The following is a 19277-nucleotide window of genomic DNA, read 5'->3' as shown; positions in this document are numbered from 1 at the left end:
TTTCGTTTTGTTTTTGTATATGGGCATTTTATGGAAATATTTACATTCTTTTATACAGGTGTTGATCATCGTTTGGATTTATCCCTGGATCCTTCCCACCGCCTCCTTATCCAATATCTTCCGATTCCAGCTCCATCCCCTATCCCCTTTCATTTCTTCGAAATTTCACTTCTGACCTCCACCGCCTCCTCTCACTTCCGCTGTGGTGCTTTGGAGTTTCGGTGGGTAATTAACTATATGCTTCTCGCTTCTTCTTCACCACCGATTTAGACTGACCCGTTTTCTACTTGCTACAGGTGATGGCGAGGCCGACGATGATGATTCACTTTGAATCGGTGTCGATTTTCCATCTTCCCTTCATATTCAGTTTCTTGATTTTGTGTTTTCCCCGGTCCCTTCGTCGATGCGGCGTCTAACTCCTCAATTCATGTCGTCGGCGTCAGGTCTCCGATTTTCGTTGGTCCTCTGAGCATACAGTACATGTTCGCTTCAGTGTATCTAACGTCTGGGGTTGGAGAGGGGAGAAAAACAGATAACCGGCGACGACGTCTCATCCCACCTATATCAGCCACAGGTTGATCGAATTACGGCTTATTGGTGTGCCGATTCCGACAATCCCGCCTTGAGCAGCAGTCAGAACTAGAAGGTAATTTCCTTGCTCTTTCACGTTTAAACTTTCTCCCATTATTCAGTCTCGATTTTCAGTTTATTGATGATACAACTTTTTTGATTAACAGGAGTGAATTGAATTTCCAGATGGAGGCATAACATTCGATGATGTGGTAGTCATTGATTTTTTCTCAACAATGGCGGAAGCATACAGTAAATGAGATAAAGGTAAGAAATTGGAGATACTACTAATTTACAGGAAGTCAGGAACAATTATAGTCTAGAACAACTAAAGGATTTAGAATTAGTTAAGTATAATCTAATAGGAAAATTAGATGTAACCAATGCATTTGGGAGGGGTAACCAATACATTTTTTTTTTCTGTTTTTTTCTGTTTTTTTTTTTCACTTTCTTTAATTTCTTTACCAAAGAACCAAAATACATTGCCATTTGGTTCATTTTCCATTTTTGGTTATAAATACAATAAATAGCATTGCACTTTCAATTTACAGTTTTTTTCCTTTTTAAAAAAAATTTGTTTTGGGTTACTTCATATATTTTTTAATATAAAACAATTAATGTGATTTCAATGGTGGATGTGATATGGTTTTCATTCCGGGGCAAAATTGAACCAACTAACTGAACCAAAAAACAAGGCAGGGGCAAAATTGTCCGACTTATAGGTATGTTGCTCAAAATCTCAATGAATTATGACCCAAGAAAGAAAGACTTAATGGATGGTTTTAAGATTAAAGGATTTTTTCTGTTATTAACCTTTACACTTATTAGTTAACTATTACAATTTGATCAATCTTTACAGCAAATTAAATTATTTTATGGCTTAATTTGACTCTTCTATTTTGCAAAGTTTTTGCAGCCTGGTTTAATTCTTTGGATTTGGAGAATAAACTCGAAACAAAATTGTCGCATCCGACCCTTCTACTTTTCGTTTATTCATATTATATATTATGAAGCAAAAAATTGGAAGTATGATGCAGGTCAAATGGAAGGCTTGCAATCTTGGGTCTCAAACCACAAGCTCACCAGCATTGGTTAGTTTAATTTATAAACTTTAACTTTTATTCAATATAATCACACTGTTGTTACAATTTATAGTAAATAATCACAATGCAGCAATCTCTTTTGTCTGGTAGGCAACCACCCACTCAGTAAAATGTTTATCCTTTTTTTCTAATAGGTCAACTCAACCGTTGATTTTCACTTCACCATGTAATTGATATTCATGGTTTGATATCAATTTTCTGTTTGTATATTCAGGGAAATAGGTCAAACCAGTATAGCAAACTAAATCTTAATAAATATTATTATATTTATAATAATTTTGTTTTTTGGTGTAGCAGGTGGGCCTGACAACATGAGGTTGGATATATGCTTATGAACATCTTTTGGGGGCTTGGAACCGGTGGTTTCACAATGCCAAACAATTCAAATGGTAACTAACTTATTTACCTATTATTTAATCTGTCAAAATCATCACTCATATCTCACAAATAAACAAACTCATATATTTTTCATTTTTTATAAATAAAATAAAAAAACAGTGCATCCGGAAGAATTGTATGCTACACAGCTGGCACAGCTACAAGAAATGGGATTCTTTGACACACGTGAGAATCGTCAAGCAATGACAGCCACCGCAGGTAATGTTCATGCCGCATCTGAGAGTCTATTTGGAATTCTCGGTTAATGTCAGATATGGAATACTGATTAAGTAATTGATGTCTTTTAGTTTATCATTTAAATGTAATGTCACATTTTAGTGTATGATTTATATGGATGTTTTTTCCTAGAGGAAGAAGAGCAATGTATTTGCAAACTTACAGGTAAGGCATTACATGCAATTGTTCTTCCTTTCATTGTCTGCAATTTTGCCCATTTGTATCTTTCTACATTTGTTTTTTGGGTGGAACATCTGTTTTCCATGTGTATTCGTAATACTTTGATTACACATATTTCCCTTTTTGCTTATCGTAATTGTTGAGGTTGGTGATGCAGTTTTTAAGGTGGAGATACACATCTTGGTGGTGAATAGTAATGGAAAAAATTGTCGCATCCGACCCCTGCAACGCGGGGGTCCCCACCTAGGTTTTATTAACAATTCCTAGCGAAAAGAAAAATAGAATTATACTTTGGATATAATTTACAAAGGGTATTTTGGTTACTTTATATGTATTTTTGATTTTTAAATATATTTTTTGATATTAAATTGATTTATATTTTATTAAATTATAAGACTAGATATAAATGAGAGTTTAATAGGTTAAGGAGGACATATAAGTAATTATAAACTTTGAAAGAATATATACGCAATTCTTAATGTTTGCAAAGATATATATGAAATTTTCTCAAAAAAATTGTTATTATACATTAAAAGACGGTAAACAATAAAAAATCTCATATATAAAACGGAAATTATGCATGATATTGGCCATAAAAACATCAAAAATTTAAATAAAATGAGTGTTTGGATGACGTGTCAAAAAAGAAAATGAATGAAGGGATGATTTCTATATAATTTAGATGATTTGTGAATAACAAAAAAGAATATATAGGCCATTTTTGTAATTTTAGATTCCATATCAATAAACTCGGTACATTTATGATTAAAAAAAAGTTTATAAGAAAGCGGCCCGTGCAATTTGTAAAATAGGTAATAAAAGAAAACAACACGTAACACTAGCGCCTACAATAGACGTAACCAACTCAACTAATCACACATTTGTAAATATTTTAACAAAACTTATATATATATATATATATATATATATATATATATATATATATATATATATATATATATATATATATATACCAACAAGAAGTAATTTTGGCGCCCAAACCTTATCGAGGCCCGGGGTCGTCACTCAACTTACCCCTCTACTCCGGCCTACCAACCCTACTTACTTTAAAAATGATGGTAATTGGCACATATGCATGATTAATCATGTTATCAATAACATTACAGTTTGTTAATGGTTCCCTATTCAGCAACTGGATAACATGTTAGATGAGTTGAATGGTGCTTATGTCTTTAGTAAATTAGATTTGAACAGTAGATACCACCAAATCCGTATTCGCATGATGAATGGAAAGCTGCCTTTAAACCACTTGAATGCTTATATGACTTCTTGGTAATGTTGTTTGGTGTCTGTAATGCCCCTAGCATATTTATGTGTGTCATGAATCGGACATTACGACCTGCAAATTCAGCGGCGAAATCAGGATTTTGTTTTAGGGTAGGCCAAATAATATACAAAATATGAAAACGGTAATAAAATGTAATTATATATGCATTCTAAACTATATTGTTTATTTAAGTTGAACGCGATGTTGTCTTAAAACAATGTATCCCCTTCTACTAATTTTAAGTTTTGAATGGAATAAGGCCATATCACAACCCTAAATGCTTTTATTTAACAAAAATATATATTGTACATACCATATATATGTAACCTTAATTTTGTATGGGTGAGCCAAAACCCACTCTTGCCCTATATTGGCTACACCCCTCGGCAAATTTGTCATCTTTTATTTTGATGATATTTTAATCAATAGTACACTACAGTACACAAAAAGTGCCACTAAAAACCCCAAAAAAATGCCACTAAAAGCTTCTCAAAGAATGAGCGGCACACATAATAAATGCCACTAGAAACGCTCGTACTAAACCTTTTACTGACACTTTTTGTTTTTGCCGCTGCAACTTTTCAGGCTTTTAGTGGCAGTTTTTTATTTGTCACAATAAAAGAAAAGTTTTTTTGTGGCACATATTTTATGTCATTGAATGCTCATTTAATTCAAAAATTCATGCTATTTTTAGTTACATATTTTAAGATTTTAGTGGCACTTTTTATTTGCCACAATAAAAAAAATAAAAAATAAAATAAAATAAAATAAAATCATGAAACATTTTGCATGGGTATATACTCATAAGATTCTATATTTAACAATACAATAAATAATCAAATATAAAACTTTCATACATGAGACAAAATAAACAACATTTTCTTTTTCATCCAATGGAATGAAACATTACATTCCTTACAAGATTAATCATAACAAACAAACACTACCTAGGAAAAATTAAATGTTTTTATCCAATGGAATGAAACATTACATTCCTTACAAGATTAATCATAACAAACAAACACTAGCTAGGAAAAATTAAATGTTTTTCTAACCTTTGCAAAGATATTCAGTAATCTTTTGTTTGATTTTGACTAAGCTATAAGTGGTTCACTATCAAGCATATCTTCTACAACTATAAGTCCAATTCAACTTCTTAAATTGTTGTCTCTTCTTGTCTACCATGGCATATCATCAAGAAGCTCAAGGTAAACACATGAGTTGCTATATCTTGAGCATGCATATTTTTCAATCTCCTGATAAAAAAACATTTAAAACAAAAGTTTGAAAAATTATATCTAAAAAACTAAGATACATTTATTTTTCAGTTAAAAAGTTCATCCCTAATACTCATGGACCAAAAATGTAATTTAAGTGTTAATAAAAACACACCTTAATTCCTTATGTGCACGTTTCCAAATATTTTTAGGCATTCCAACATCTTGCATCTTTCTTTCAAAGGCAGCCAGGTCATCATCTTCATCATTATCTCCAAGTTCTTCTCTAATAGCCCTCATCTAGTTTATATTCAAGAAAATTTATATAAAAAGGAAACAAAATTTAAAACATACATGCCGGCATAAAAGAGACTCCTTCTACCTTTTGTGTAATCCTTTTTGCCACCTGAATAGACTTGCACAATTAATAATTTAATCAAAATTACTATAAATTGCAAAGTTTCTAAAACAAAAAACAATAAAAAAAAATTATACGTTTTACATGTAATGTCTATTAACTAATTATGTGGCTTTTGAAAAGATAATGGCATAATAAAACATATTATGCAAACGAGAAATTGTGGGGTGTTGGTGATTTTAGTGTCACCATGTCATTTTAAGTAACTGGAACTAACATGTGAGCTAAGGGGCTTCATGATTTGTACTCTAATATATGTACGGGGTTGTGCGGAGTGCACACATGTATAAGATCGAATCATAAGCCGGTTCGACGACTAGTCGGAGGTTCGGGGGCAGTGCCCCCGGGTCCGGGGTTTCCAAAGGGGCAGCGCCCCTTTGGCGGGGTCTAGGGGCAGCGCCCCTAGGGGGTCCAAGGGGCAGAGCCCCTGGCTGGTAAAACTAATCCGGATTAATATTACTTGCTTCTAAAGCAACTAATGACGACCCATCCCTAATGAAACCCTAATCGTGTTTATTATATAAACGACTCTTCCTTTCCAGAAGGGGTTACGTTCTTTAGCTCTCGTTTTTCATCACACATTCACATAATACTTTAGCATATTGGCTTATGTTTTCTGTGCCTAGAAACGTAAGTGTCCACTTGGATTATCCTAGGCTGAATTTCTTGTAACCCAGACATAGGGTAGAAATATCAGTTCGGAAAGTGATATCACGATCCAAGTTGGTATCCAGATCTCCACCACAAACCCTAATATTCCCAACATGGGGCACAAGAGAGTTTTGCTAAAACTTGGTCAGATATTTTTTATGCACGTATTACATGGCACTATTTTCGATTTTGTGAGTTTTCTTCCAATTGTGAAAATGGGTGATCAATATCTATTAATCAAAAAATCAAAATCAAGTCTAAGTCAAAGCACTTGCTACGAAAAAAAAAGAGTAAGCATATGTTTTAGTTTGACTTACAATTCCTTTATTTCTTCCATAATTTAAGAGCTCCCGCAAAAGATAACTTGCATCACACTTGCTAGAAAAATTAACAAATACCCATTTATGGATTTGAATGGGAGTGAAAAGCTTCTACAAGAGAAAAGAATTAAAACATACATAAGACAAAAAAAACAGATACTAGCAATTTACAAAAATACCCTGTCACACAAACCTTGTTATTAAACTAAAAAAATGAATAAGAAAAATATTACACAAACCTTTGGTGCCTCGAGGACATGACAATCAACTTGAGCAAGTTGTTTTGCAATAGTAATTCCACATGAAGCGAGTGAAGGGTCATCATCATAAATATAGCTTTTCATAGCCTAGTAGGTTAAATAAATATTAAATTTATGATAAAGGACACAAAGATAAGTAGTCTCAAAAGGCTATTATGGTAATATAACTCTACATCAGTTATAACTCACATTTTTCAGGAGGCTCGTATCTTGATTTTTCAACTAAAGATGTTCTTTGTAGCGCAAATAATGCACTCTTACAAGTAGTAAGTCATGGTCGTTGGGAGGTTTCCATTAGGCGGGACCAAGCACATGCACAAACAGAAGCAGGGGTAGATAGGTCAATTTGAACATCTTAGGTGGCTTCATCTCAATACACCAAATCTTGCATGCTGAGTTGGTGGTACTCAATTAATTCTCTCAAATGCGTGCGAATACTGAATTGTCATGTGCCAAACACCCTTTTTCTTATAATAACATCTCTAGCTGGATCTGTATCTACAAAAATAATCCAATTAACTTCTTTGAATAATTGTTACTGATTAAACTAAAACTTAAAAGACATACATACTAGGGTAAAGAGGTAATTGCATAAACTCGCAAACTTTATTATTGAAGAAAACTATCTCAAAAAACTCCAATATTTGATTACAGGATCCTATCTCATTATATACTATACAAAACATAATAGAATATAACTAGGATTCTGTTATAGGAACATTTATACTTTCCTAAAATATGTTTCCTTATGACTCAAGGACTCTAGAACTTGGACAACACTCCAAGTAACTGTGATCTGGACCAAACACGCATAACTCGCCACATTGGACTCAGATATTCACCAACAATCACCCCCTGAATTTCTGAGTCGAGGGTAATTCTTGCACGCCAAGCAACGCTCTCATCTCTGCGAACCTTATTCGAGCTAAGGCCTTTGTAAGAGGATCTGCTCGTTGCTTATCTCCCGAAACATGTTCAACAATCACTTGCTCGTTTTCCATACGCTCTCGAATGAAGTGGAATCGAGTGTGAATGTGTTTGCTTCTTCCATGAAAGACATGATTCTTTGACAATGCAATTGCTGATTTGTTGTCTATGCGAATCATCACCTTCTGTTTCTTCATTCCTGTCAACTCAGCTAACAACTCCCTTAACCAAACTGCCTGACACGCAGCTGCTGTAGCTGCCATGAACTCAGCTTCACATGAGGACAAAGCTACTGTATCTTGCTTCTGGGAGCACCAAGTGATAGGAGAGTCACCAAGGTAGAAAACATGCCCCGTTGTACTTCTACCATCATCAATATCAACATTGTGACTGCTATCACTATATCCTATCAAGCTCATATTATTACTTCGTTTATATACTATCCCAAAAGATGGTGTACCACGCAAGTAACGAAGAATTTGCTTAATAGCGCGTGCATGAGATTCTCTTGGACTTTGCATATAACGGCTAACGACTCCAACCGAATATGCTAAATCCGGACGAGTGTGTAAGAGATACCGTAAGCAACCTACTATTTTTCGATAATAGGTAGCTTCAACTTCTGGTTCATCTTCAGCTTTTGACAACTTTAGTCCTGGCTCCATCGGACATTGAGTTGCATTACACTCTTGCATGCCTGCCTCTTTTAGAATCTTCATAGCATAACTTTCTTGCTTCACCTTTACACAACCATTTTCTTGCAATACTTCAATACCCAAGTAGCAAGTTAGTTCACCAAGGTCCGACATTTCAAACTGTAATGCCATTAGTCTCTTGAATTGGTTTATAAACTCTAAACTTGTTCCCGTCACGAACAAATCATCTACATAAACCGCAACTATTATGTATTCTCCATTTGCAACCTTTCTATAAACCGCATTTTCTTGCATGCACCGTTTAAAACCCATATTTTTCAACGTGTTATTAAGCTTCAAATTCCATGCTCTCAGAGATTGTCGGAGACCGTATAAAGCTTTTGCCAATTTTTAGACTTTTGTTTCTTCACCTTGCTTCATGAAACCTTCCGGTTGGCACATGTACACTTCTTCCTTTAAATCTCCATATAAAAATGCAGTTTTTACGTCTAAGTGATGAATCTTCCATCCGTTCCTGGCCGTGAGAGCAATCAATAATCTTATTGTCTCGAGTCGAGCTACTGGCGCAAATACTTCATCAAAATCAATGCCTTGCTCTTGTACATAGCCTTTTGCTACTAGACGTGCTTTGTACCTTGTAATCGATACATTCATATTTCTTTTAATTTTATACAACCATCTTAACCCAATAGGTTTAGCATCTTTAGGCGGAGGAACTAATTTCCAAGTATTATTCTTCTCGATGGAGTCAATTTCGGCCTTCATTGCATCGAGCCAATTCTTGTTCACTTTGGCTTCCTTAAAGTTCTTTGGTTCTTCATCGAATGGTGTAGCACCTATCAATGCTCGAGTAGGTGTACGATTTATGATAAACGTTGCATGTCGTACCGCTTCGCCCCAAAAGTGGTTTGGAATATCTTTTGCTTTCATTAGGCACCGTGTCATCTCGAGTAACGTCCGATTTCTCCGTTCAACTATACCGTTTTGTTGAGGTGCATAAGGAGCCGTCAACATACGTGAAATCCCTTCTTCATCACAAAAACGATTCAACTCATTCGATGTGAATTATCCACCTCTATCTGTATGGAAAGTCTTGATCTCTTTACCGGTTCGTTTTTCAATTGATATCTTGAATCTTTTAATAATTCCGGATGCATCACTTTTGTGCTTCAAAAGAAAAGACCACATATATCTAGAATAATCATCAATAAGAACTAGAATATAAATATTATCTGCTTGGGTGGGGGGATCAACCGGTCCATAAATATCTCCATGCACCATCTCGAGAATATCTGTAGCTCTATAATTAGCTTTCTTTGCAAACGACTGCTTTGTTTGTTTTCCAAACATGCAAGATTCACAAAGTTGGTCTTGATGTTGGATTGCCGGTACCCCTTTAGCTAGCTTGTGCATCAAGTTTATCGCGCCAAAATTAATGTGGCCAAGTCGCACGTGCCATAACCAAGCTTCATCATTAAACTTGGCTTGTAAGCAATGTGGTTTTCCAACTTTTAACTTTATTTTGTAGAGTCGGTTTGCACTTCTCGGGACTTTCATAAGTAATCTTCCGTCTCCATCTCGCATGGTTAGGAAATCACCTCGCATCTGAATATCACAACCGGCTATTGTAGATTGCTCGAGGCTAATAACATTGCTACGAAGTGATGGGATATAATAACTATCTTTCATTAATTTTTGCTCACCGCTTTTCCCTTCGAACAAAATTGACCCTTTTCCTTTAATGCTAACACACGATCCATCTCCAAATCTCACTTTACCCGTTATGTTTTTATTTAATTCAGAAAAATAAGAGTAGTTTCCGGTCATGTGGTTACTCGCACCATTATCTAAGTACCAAATTCCGTCTTCATCGGCATTTGCTTCGACTTTTGGAGGGATGTATTTATCTTCATTCAAGAACAATGTTTCTTGAATTGTATTCATCATAAAGAACGTCCCTTCTTCATGATTTATATCTCCTTCGTGTGTCTGATTAAGGTTAGCCTCATGATTTTTTATTCGGTCCGGGCATCTTGAAGCAAAGTGCCCATATTTATCACACCGGTAACATTGGATGTTTGAGAGATCTCTTTGCTCGCGTTGTTTTCCTTTTTGCTTTTGATCTTCACGATTTTTAGAGGATTCCGAGTGACCGTGATTTAGGGTGTTACCCCGACCACGTCCACCGCCACGTCCACCACCACGTCCTCTTCCTCGGTTATTTGAACCCCTGCCTCTACCTCTTGATGAATCAGTATTTCTATTGGACGATTCGGTTTTGGAATAAAATAATTTACTTTGAGTCTCGATTACTTTCTCTTCTCCCTTGATTCTTTCTTCATAAGCTTTTAAGCGACCAACCACGTCTTCAAAGCCAATCGTTTTAAGGTCCAAAACTTGTTCAAGGGCTGCAACAATGTGGACAAATCGTCGAGGGAGGCTCGTAAGAAACTTCTTCGCAAGCTTCTGTTCAGTCATAACTTCTCCTAGTGAGGCGGATTTCGAAGCAATTTCGGATAATTTCGCAGCGAACTCATCTATCGTACTAGTATCACTCATCTTTAGATTTTCAAATTCCGTGATTAGGGTTTGGAGTCGGGCTTCCTTCACACGATCAGCTCCTAAGTTACGAGTTTTAATCGCTTCCCACATCTCTCTTCCGGTTTTTAAATTACCGATTTGAAGGATTAAATCCTCCGGAATCGATTGAAACAACAATCCTTTCACGATGTTGTTTTTCTTCACGTCATCTAGTCCGGGATCGATCACATCCCAAACGCCATGAATCCCGAGTAGCACCTCCATGCGCATCCTCCAAATTGTGTAGTTCGTCGATGTCAAAGTCGGACATTGGAATGTGAACGACACGTGTTCCTTAGCCGGTGGTTGGGACGATTCTCCTCCCGACATCTCGGTTCAATTTCTGATTGCTCCACACAAATAAAAAAAAATTGATTTGTTTTTTTTTTTAATAAAATGATTTTTTTTTTCTCCGAAAAATAAATTCTCACGTGAATTGAATTAAAGTAATTGTTCCTTTAATTCAAAGTTGGACAAATTTGGGCCAATTAGAATAAGCCAAACACGAATGAGAACAAGGCCCAAAGTCAAACAAAAAAAAACACGTTTGTATTTTTTTCTTTAGGGCAAAAGACGCCTTCTTCACCGATCTGTTGCAGGTTCACGATCTCTACAAGCAGGACCACACGAGGCAGACGCACGTAGACGATTTCACAGCAAGAACACCGAGTAGCGGTCGATTACTCTTGCTCCTGACACGATCAAGTTCAGATTTCAGGTTGGCACGAACAGGAATGATCAACAATTCACTGTTCCGAACAGGTTTTCTGCTTGATGTTTCCACACGGGATCTCTCTCTACCGCAGGTATACCATAGAAGAACCACAGAGTTCTGAATGTTCTGCACACGAACTCCTTCTCTGAAATCAGATTGTTACCTAGTCTGTCACAGGCTTACGAAAACAGCAAGGCTGTTACACTCGTAACTCTCCACACGAACAGAACTGCTTCAAACTCAAGCAGAAAAATCCGTAGATGGTGTTCACCACAGCAGAAATTCTCAACACAGGTTCCTTCTATCCCTTTTCTCTGATACCAATTAAAGAGATAATTGCATAAACTCGCAAACTTTATTATTGAAGAAAACTATCTCAAAAAACTCCAATATTTGATTACAGGATCCTATCTCATTATATACTATACAAAACATAATAGAATATAACTAGGATTCTGTTATAGGAACATCTAGAACTTGGACAGCACTCCAAGTAACTGTGATCTGGACCAAACACGCATAACTCGCCACATTAGACTCAGATATTCACCAACATAGGGTGTGCATCAAACCGCATAAACCGCGCACACCGCATAATGCGGTTTTGAACATTCGCGGTGCGGTTTGCTGTTTGTAATATATAAAAACCGCACACCGCATCAAACCGCACGTGTGTGTGTGTGTATATATATATATATATATATATATATATATATATAATTAACTGACTTCGTGTTAATTCAACTTAACCATCATAAAATGTAATGTCATTGTTTGCAGTTTCATTACAATACTGCTTGCAAGCAGGGCAGGTCCAAAGATATAGTGGGCTCAGGGCGAAAAGAAAAAATGAGCCCCTAAAATCAAAAATAGACAAACTGTTACAAAATTAACTATTAATATTAAAAAGCAAAAATATGACCACAACATTATAAAAACAACTAATTTAAAGAAAAATATTTTTCGTACCATTTTTAAATAAATTGATTTTTTTTCTCTCTCTATATATATATACCATATATTCTAAGAATTTTAGGCCCCTTAGAGACATGGGCCTTGGGCGACCGCCCGGGTTGCCCACCGTCTGGACCGGGCCTGCTTGCAAGTTAATATATTAAACTATCATAAACGATAAACACTTTTACTACTAATCTGTCAATTAAACACGTAACTAACTTCATGCATTCTTAAGTTAAATAATAGAAATGCTAATGAAAAAACTATTTTTTTACGATTATAAAGTGCATTTGTACTTATTTGTATTAGTTAATTTTACAATACATAAGCAATTAAATTATAAATTTTAACTAATTTAAAACTATATATACACCATTGTCCCAAAAAAATAATTACACCATAAGAATTATAAAATGGGAGAACCCGTACCGCATAATGTTGAACAACTAATCAAACCGCACAAACCGCATCTAAACCGGCCGCACCAAACCGCACCGTATAGTGCGCTTTATAGCTTCCGCGGTGCGGTTTGTGGTTTTTTAATAGTCCAAACCGTATATGCGGTGCGGTTTGCGGTTTTAACTCTAAACCGCACTTGGAACACCCCTAATACATACCATGTGATGACATCACCATCAGGTGGAGGGTGGTCGCCCTTTTCCTTTTCATTAACCTCTCGGGGAATTTTATTTTCTTCTTCCTGCTCACAACATAGTTTTTCCTTTTATTTTTATTTATTTATTATTATTATTATTATTTTTGCAGAATCCAAATCCTCCTTCATTATTTTTCAGCTCCCGAAAAGAACTTTTGCTTTGGCAGCTGTTGCAATTGCCACATGTCACCCAACCCAACAAACAAATACCATCATACATCAGTCAATACATACATACACACATATATCTCATAGATATGATCATGACATGTCCATCATGCATCCATTTTCCACCTTACATTGTGAGAAATCTTCATTTGAGTTTATGGATCCATCCACTCTTTCTCTTCTTCATTACCCTTTGTCCTGCTTCTTCTGTTCTGCATGATCATATCTTCACTTTTCATGTCTCTCATGGTTTTTCCTTCCTGAATGTACGAACACAAAGTTACTTTGATATCTAAAAAGACAAACCATAATTACTTATATATTAAAAATAAAGATTTGCAACTTCAATCCCTAAATAAATTATAATGCAGTTAGGTTGATCTCAAGCAAGTTCAGTTCAATGGAATTATTTGATCTTTAAGGGGATTTTCTTTAATTTCACATGTCAAAACTCAGAAATATGAATTTTTTTTTAATATTGTATGTTTTTAGTTCATGTGGACTAATTCTCAACTTGAAATTGGCCAAAGATTATTACTTGTTAATACTTTCTTTAAACTTTGATAACTTTATTAAACTTAATTCTCAATACCACCAGAAACCTGGATTTGATTGTATAGCATATAACTGCAACAAATAGTAATGTACATTTCTTTAAAAAAAAAAAAACTTTTACTAAAGCCACTATACATTTCAAATAATATTCTTGGAAAATCTTAACTGAATAACTGTAATATGATTTTGTGCCCGAATGAGTTTCAAAAATTTGAATTGTTTATATAATATTTTTCAAAAGTTGGATGGTTTTTAGTTACCATTTTTAAGTCTAGTTATCAAGTTAGAATAGAAACAAACATGCACTGTTATTCATTGCAATTTTAGTGTGAGCATAAATAAATAAAAAATTATTCTATATCTGTTGGTATGTGTGGGTGAAAGCAATTTGAAATCCACTAAGAAAAAAATGATATGTCGAACTATTCAAAAGGGAAAGTGGATCACAAATGCCATAAAATTCTTCAACATTTGAGAAAAATAAATGAAAAAATATATATTTAGAAACTAGTAAGTGAAAATCGGAAGTTTTTGGGGGTTTAAACTAGGGTTAGGGTTACAAATTGAATTACCATGAGTTAAAGCACAAACTATCCCGCCATGACGACCACTATAATCTTTAACGATCTCTTCTACTGTATGAGGACTCGAAGAAATTGAAGCCATTTCTGTATGAAATAGAATAAAAGCAAGGATATATCAATATAGTAATTTCAATTTAAAGTGCAGAATATTGATCATACACTCTGTGTTTTTGTGTAGGGATTGAGTAAGGCAATATTCCCTATTTTTGGCAGTCGACGAGATAAAAAGACAAAACACACAAGCAGGAATGACGGAATTACCATAGGGATTGGGGAAAAAACCACAACGAAGTCGAAGACCTGTTTTTTAATTATATAAATATAAATATATACAAATACAAATCAGAGGGGTACAAAAATTAAGTGACATAAAAAATGTGTGCCATATTTGTAGTGGTACCAACTCTACCGTACACCTTAACACTTTTGATTGAGAGAGATCTTATTGGTCCTTCATAACAAATTCTATGTTAATGCTAAATGTTTTGTTTAATTGTTAAGTTCATTTTTGAGAAAATTCGGACAATAACCAAAAAATGAGATTGGTTTGAAGAAAATAACCAAGGAAAAATCAAATTTTGGAAAATGACCACAGGATCCGCAGAGCACCCTCTGCGGAACCATTAAATGCTCTGCGGATCCTCTACAGCTCTGCGGAATTGCTGTTTTTTGATTTTAAATTTTTTTTTCGTTTATTTTTGTTTATCAATATTAATTTTTTTTAAATACACTAATACCTTATGTGATTATGTAAATAATTTGACAAAAAAAGTTAAAAATAATGAACTTATGTTTGATATCAGTCCACAGAACTCTTTGGGAATCCACCTTTTGCGGATCCATTAAAGCCTCTGCGGATCCAGCTACAGCTTTGCGGAATGTTGGTTTTTTAATTTTTTTAATTTTTTTTTCGTTTTTTTGCTTTCATTTTCGTTTATTAATATTATTTTATTTTAAATACACTTATACCTTATGTGATTATTATGTAAAAAATTTGACAAAAAAAGGTTAAAAATAATGAAATGTTTTATGTAATACGTTTGCTACTTATGTATCTTTTCATGTATTTGTACTTATAAATAACGTAATACAAATTGGTGCATATAAATAACCTAATTAAAATTATATAAATATTCCATGTTTTTTATAGGTTACAAAACATACCTTAGAAAACATAAACATACAACCTTCATAATAAACATACTTTGAAATAAACTTCATTCATTCGAATCGAACCACGGAAACTTTGATCTGTTTTCATATTCCGTCAATGGGTTATCTGTTGCTTGTGTCCCTAGGTTTACTGTCTCTTGCGTCCATTGGTTATCTGGCTCTTGCTGCCATTGGTACTCGGTGCAACCCTGCCATTGGTTCTGTGGCTCTTCCTGCGGTTGGTATTCGGTCTCTTGTTTTGAAATACCAATTATCTTTTTAGAGGATGTTAGGGTATATTGATCAGTAACATATGAAAGAACAACTATGAGAGTAATCATAAGATATTGTGAGCTCATTGTATATGCTGATTATTCACATGTGAATTCTAATATGGGAATTTGTCATGTTAAATATTCACATTTGATAGATCAACAACAATATCAAATATGTCCTTACAAATACTGAATATAAAATCAATGCATATAATATAGTTCCACTGTTAAGTGTAAGTTATGGTTAATTATTACAATTACAGACACATTGGTGGTAGTTATAAATTAATTTTTGACACAATCTTGTCCTTCTTTTACAGGTGGAGGGTATGTGATCTTTCATGTAAATAAATAAACAAAAATCTCCAGGTTAATGCATCATAATTCATGTGCTGGGGGAGACTTGTTGGTTTCTTCTTTACATAACTCTGTTTTTTTTTATAGACAAAATTGTGTAGACTATACTGATGTCAAACTATGTATAGGAAAAATGGAGCCTTGTCATATGATGATATGGCGGGTCAAATAACACTTGAAAAGAATGGGAATGCAAAAAGAAGGTGGTGCAGGTCCACCACCTCCACCATTAGCTTCAAAAGGAGGCGGTGTAACTGCTGTGAAAAGTCAACCAGGAAAAAAGCTTAAGCCTTTACATTGGTCAAAAATAAATGGAGTAGGAAAAGGAAGCTTGTGGGCTGAAGCAGGAAAAATCTGGTGAAGCTGCAAAGTGGGTCTTTTTTTTTTTTGACATATTGACATTGAGCCGAGAGATTGATATGTCAGAACTTGAAACACTCTTCTCAGCATCAAATCCAAATTCTGACAAGACATTAAAAACAAAATGCAAAGCAGCCAATGGACCCGAAAAAGTACAACTGGTAATAATTTATTTTCCTTGTTTATTGCATACAGAATATTTAAATGTACTTATATTTGACCTCACACATCTTTGTATGGAAGATTTGTTCATATTTCACTCTTGTTGCAGATTGAGCATAGGCGAGCATATTACTCTGAAGTAATGCTTTCAAAGGTGAAGACACCATTGCCTGAATTGATGGTAAGCTGCAAACATTATGCATTTAATCACAAATTAGGTTTTCTGATAATTGTTTTTAATTCTTGAGTTGTGAAACTTAACAGGAACATGTCCTTAATTTGGATGAATTAGCAATGAATATTGAGCAGGTGGATAGCCTTATATTGAGCAGGTGTATTTACATTTTACATTAGAGTACAATAGTACCATTTTTCTGTAACTTACTATTTATATGCTTAGGCTTATCAAGGAGAACCTGAAATGTTGGGAAAATGTGAACAAGTACACATATTTTTCTGGATTTATATCATTATTATGTCAATAAATTCGGGGATTAAAACACAAAATTTTTAATATCTGATTTATTGTAACAGTTCTTCTTAGAGCTAATGAAAGTTCCACGTTCAGAAGCAAAGCTTGTAGTTTTTTCATATAAGATACAGTTTAGTGCACATGTCAGGAGATATTATTCTTGGAATTTCCTGCTTTTGTTGTACTTACATTATTCTAACTTTACTGTTCTTTTGCAAATTTAGTTTACAGAACTTAGGGAAAAGTTAAGCATTGTATATCTATCAGTAGAACAGGCAAGTTATTAGTTATCTGTCACTTTAATTATGCAGTTATTCAGTGACAATAAGATTGGATTACATTTTACTTTTTTTTATATATGTTGATGGTGGTTATATCAGCTTGTTAGTTCTGTAAAGTTGAGGAGAGTCATGCAGACAATTCTTTCTCTTGGAAATGCTTTGAACCAGGGAACTACAAGAGGTGAGTTACTGCTACTAGTTTTATTTTATTTGTCACATGTGGATACTATTTATTTCAAAAATACTATAAAATGACAAGTATAACTATTATTTGTCAGCATTTGATTTCCACAGCTCTTGGGTGGTACCAACAACTGTATTGATAAGGTTAGTTCTGTAATTTTCTATCCTAATTAAAAATTGTGCATCCATTTTTATAAATGCTTAATGTGCTATTAGTTTTGGTGTGTAGTGGATGGTCTATAATGGTCAATACAAATGTTCAAAGATCAAATCCCAAAAGAGAAATTTCTGAAGACCAATATGCAAACATAGTATTTTCTTTCACCAACATGTGTTTTCATATAATTTTTGGTCGGAATTGGAATTCAATTCCATTCTAGTCCTGCATTTAGTTTAGCTTCAAATGAGTCGACAATAATGTCCATCATCAACAGAAAAGCATGCTTCCAACAAATACAATGTCTCCTTACATTGCAGGAAAAAGTAAGTAGAACTTGGTTCGCCTAATTCCATGGGAATCGGAATCCAATTCCATTATGGTCATTTTTTCGGATGCAAGATATGAAGCAATGGAGAATATGTATGTTGAAATGCAAAATATGAGACGGAATTGAGATTATGGTACTTTGATGATTTTGATCGTTTGGTAAACATTGATATTTGATGTTTTGATTTGATAGTTGATTTTGGTATTTTAATATTAGTGTTTGGTTTGGATTGTATAATTATTTGATTCCTTTGGTATTAATTTGTTATTGTTTAGTTTGGGATTGTATAATTATTTGATGTTTTTAGTATTTTTTGTTTTAGATTTGTAATAAAAAAAATTAGTATTATATATTTGCGAGGGATCAGCTATGGAAACAAAAAAAAATCAAATCTAAAATTTGCTAGTGATCAGCGACGGAATATAAAAAGACAGATATAGAGGTTTGCAAGGGATTAGCGACGGAATATTTTTGTTGTTGATGTCCTAAATAACGGTATTAAGGGACCAATTTGCGACGGATATTCCGTTGCTAAAGTCATCGCAAGGAAAAACAAGTCCATCGCTAAATCTCTCTCTAAGTCATTAGCCACGTTTTATTTGGCTATGGAGTAAGTCTGCCACAGATCCGTCGCAAAAGAGCTTTAGTGACGGAATAGCGACGGATTTATACGTCGCAAAAACCCATGTTTCTAGTAGTGATAGGAACAAATTCTATGTTAATGCTAAATGTTTTGTTTAATTGTTAAGTTCATTTTTGAGAAAATTCGGACAATAACCAAAAAATGAGATTGGTTTGAAGAAAATAACCAAGGAAAAATCAAATTTTGGAAAATGACCACAGGATCCGCAGAGCACCCTCTGCGGAACCATTAAATGCTCTGCGGATCCTCTACAGCTCTGCGGAATTGCTGTTTTTTGATTTTAAATTTTTTTTTCGTTTATTTTTGTTTATCAATATTAATTTTTTTTAAATACACTAATACCTTATGTGATTATGTAAATAATTTGACAAAAAAAGTTAAAAATAATGAACTTATGTTTGATATCAGTCCACAGAACTCTTTGGGAATCCACCTTTTGCGGATCCATTAAAGCCTCTGCGGATCCAGCTACAGCTTTGCGGAAT

General features: G+C 34.3%; 1 protein-coding gene and 1 long non-coding RNA gene across 16 annotated transcripts; both read left to right on the top strand.

The window, feature by feature from the left end:
* Positions 1–76: 76 nt before the first annotated feature.
* Positions 77–2558, top strand: LOC145161149 (uncharacterized). 4 transcript variants are annotated; one of them, XR_013738403.1, is made up of 6 exons: positions 77–221; positions 297–646; positions 738–837; positions 1487–1661; positions 1968–2062; positions 2172–2558. It is a non-coding gene; the product is annotated as an uncharacterized LOC145161149 (long non-coding RNA). The 4 variants fall into 4 exon arrangements; XR_013738404.1 differs by having other exon boundaries at positions 1478–1661; positions 1971–2062; XR_013738400.1 differs by having other exon boundaries at positions 1478–1661.
* An 8780-nt stretch (positions 2559–11338) lies between these two features.
* On the top strand, positions 11339–18426 carry LOC145161107 (formin-like protein 17). Of its 12 annotated transcripts, none has more exons than XR_013738381.1 (12): positions 11339–11591; positions 11678–11794; positions 14598–15299; positions 15718–15809; positions 16167–16251; positions 16332–16724; positions 16835–16906; positions 16990–17057; positions 17422–17472; positions 17578–17659; positions 17757–17805; positions 17891–18426. XR_013738381.1 is itself a non-coding variant. In XM_079080567.1 (9 exons), exons 5-9 carry the CDS (start codon positions 16623–16625, stop codon positions 17267–17269), a joined length of 294 nt encoding a protein of 97 aa, XP_078936693.1. In that variant the 5' UTR covers positions 11339–11794; positions 14598–15299; positions 15718–15809; positions 16167–16251; positions 16332–16622; the 3' UTR covers positions 17270–17403. The 12 variants fall into 12 exon arrangements, 4 of the variants coding, with proteins under 4 accessions (XP_078936693.1, XP_078936674.1, XP_078936687.1 ...); XR_013738375.1 differs by having other exon boundaries at positions 11668–11794; XR_013738388.1 differs by having other exon boundaries at positions 11339–11794; positions 16332–16573; positions 16651–16724.
* The last annotated feature ends 851 nt before the right edge of the window (positions 18427–19277 follow it).

This window comes from Lactuca virosa, chromosome 1 (assembly GCF_052849685.1).
Source record: "Lactuca virosa cultivar CGN04683 chromosome 1, Lactuca_virosa_CGN04683_v6, whole genome shotgun sequence".
NCBI classification, from domain to species: Eukaryota; Viridiplantae; Streptophyta; class Magnoliopsida; order Asterales; family Asteraceae; genus Lactuca; species Lactuca virosa.
Note: the sequence above shows the minus strand (reverse complement) of the source record. Positions and strands in the feature narration are given on the sequence as shown.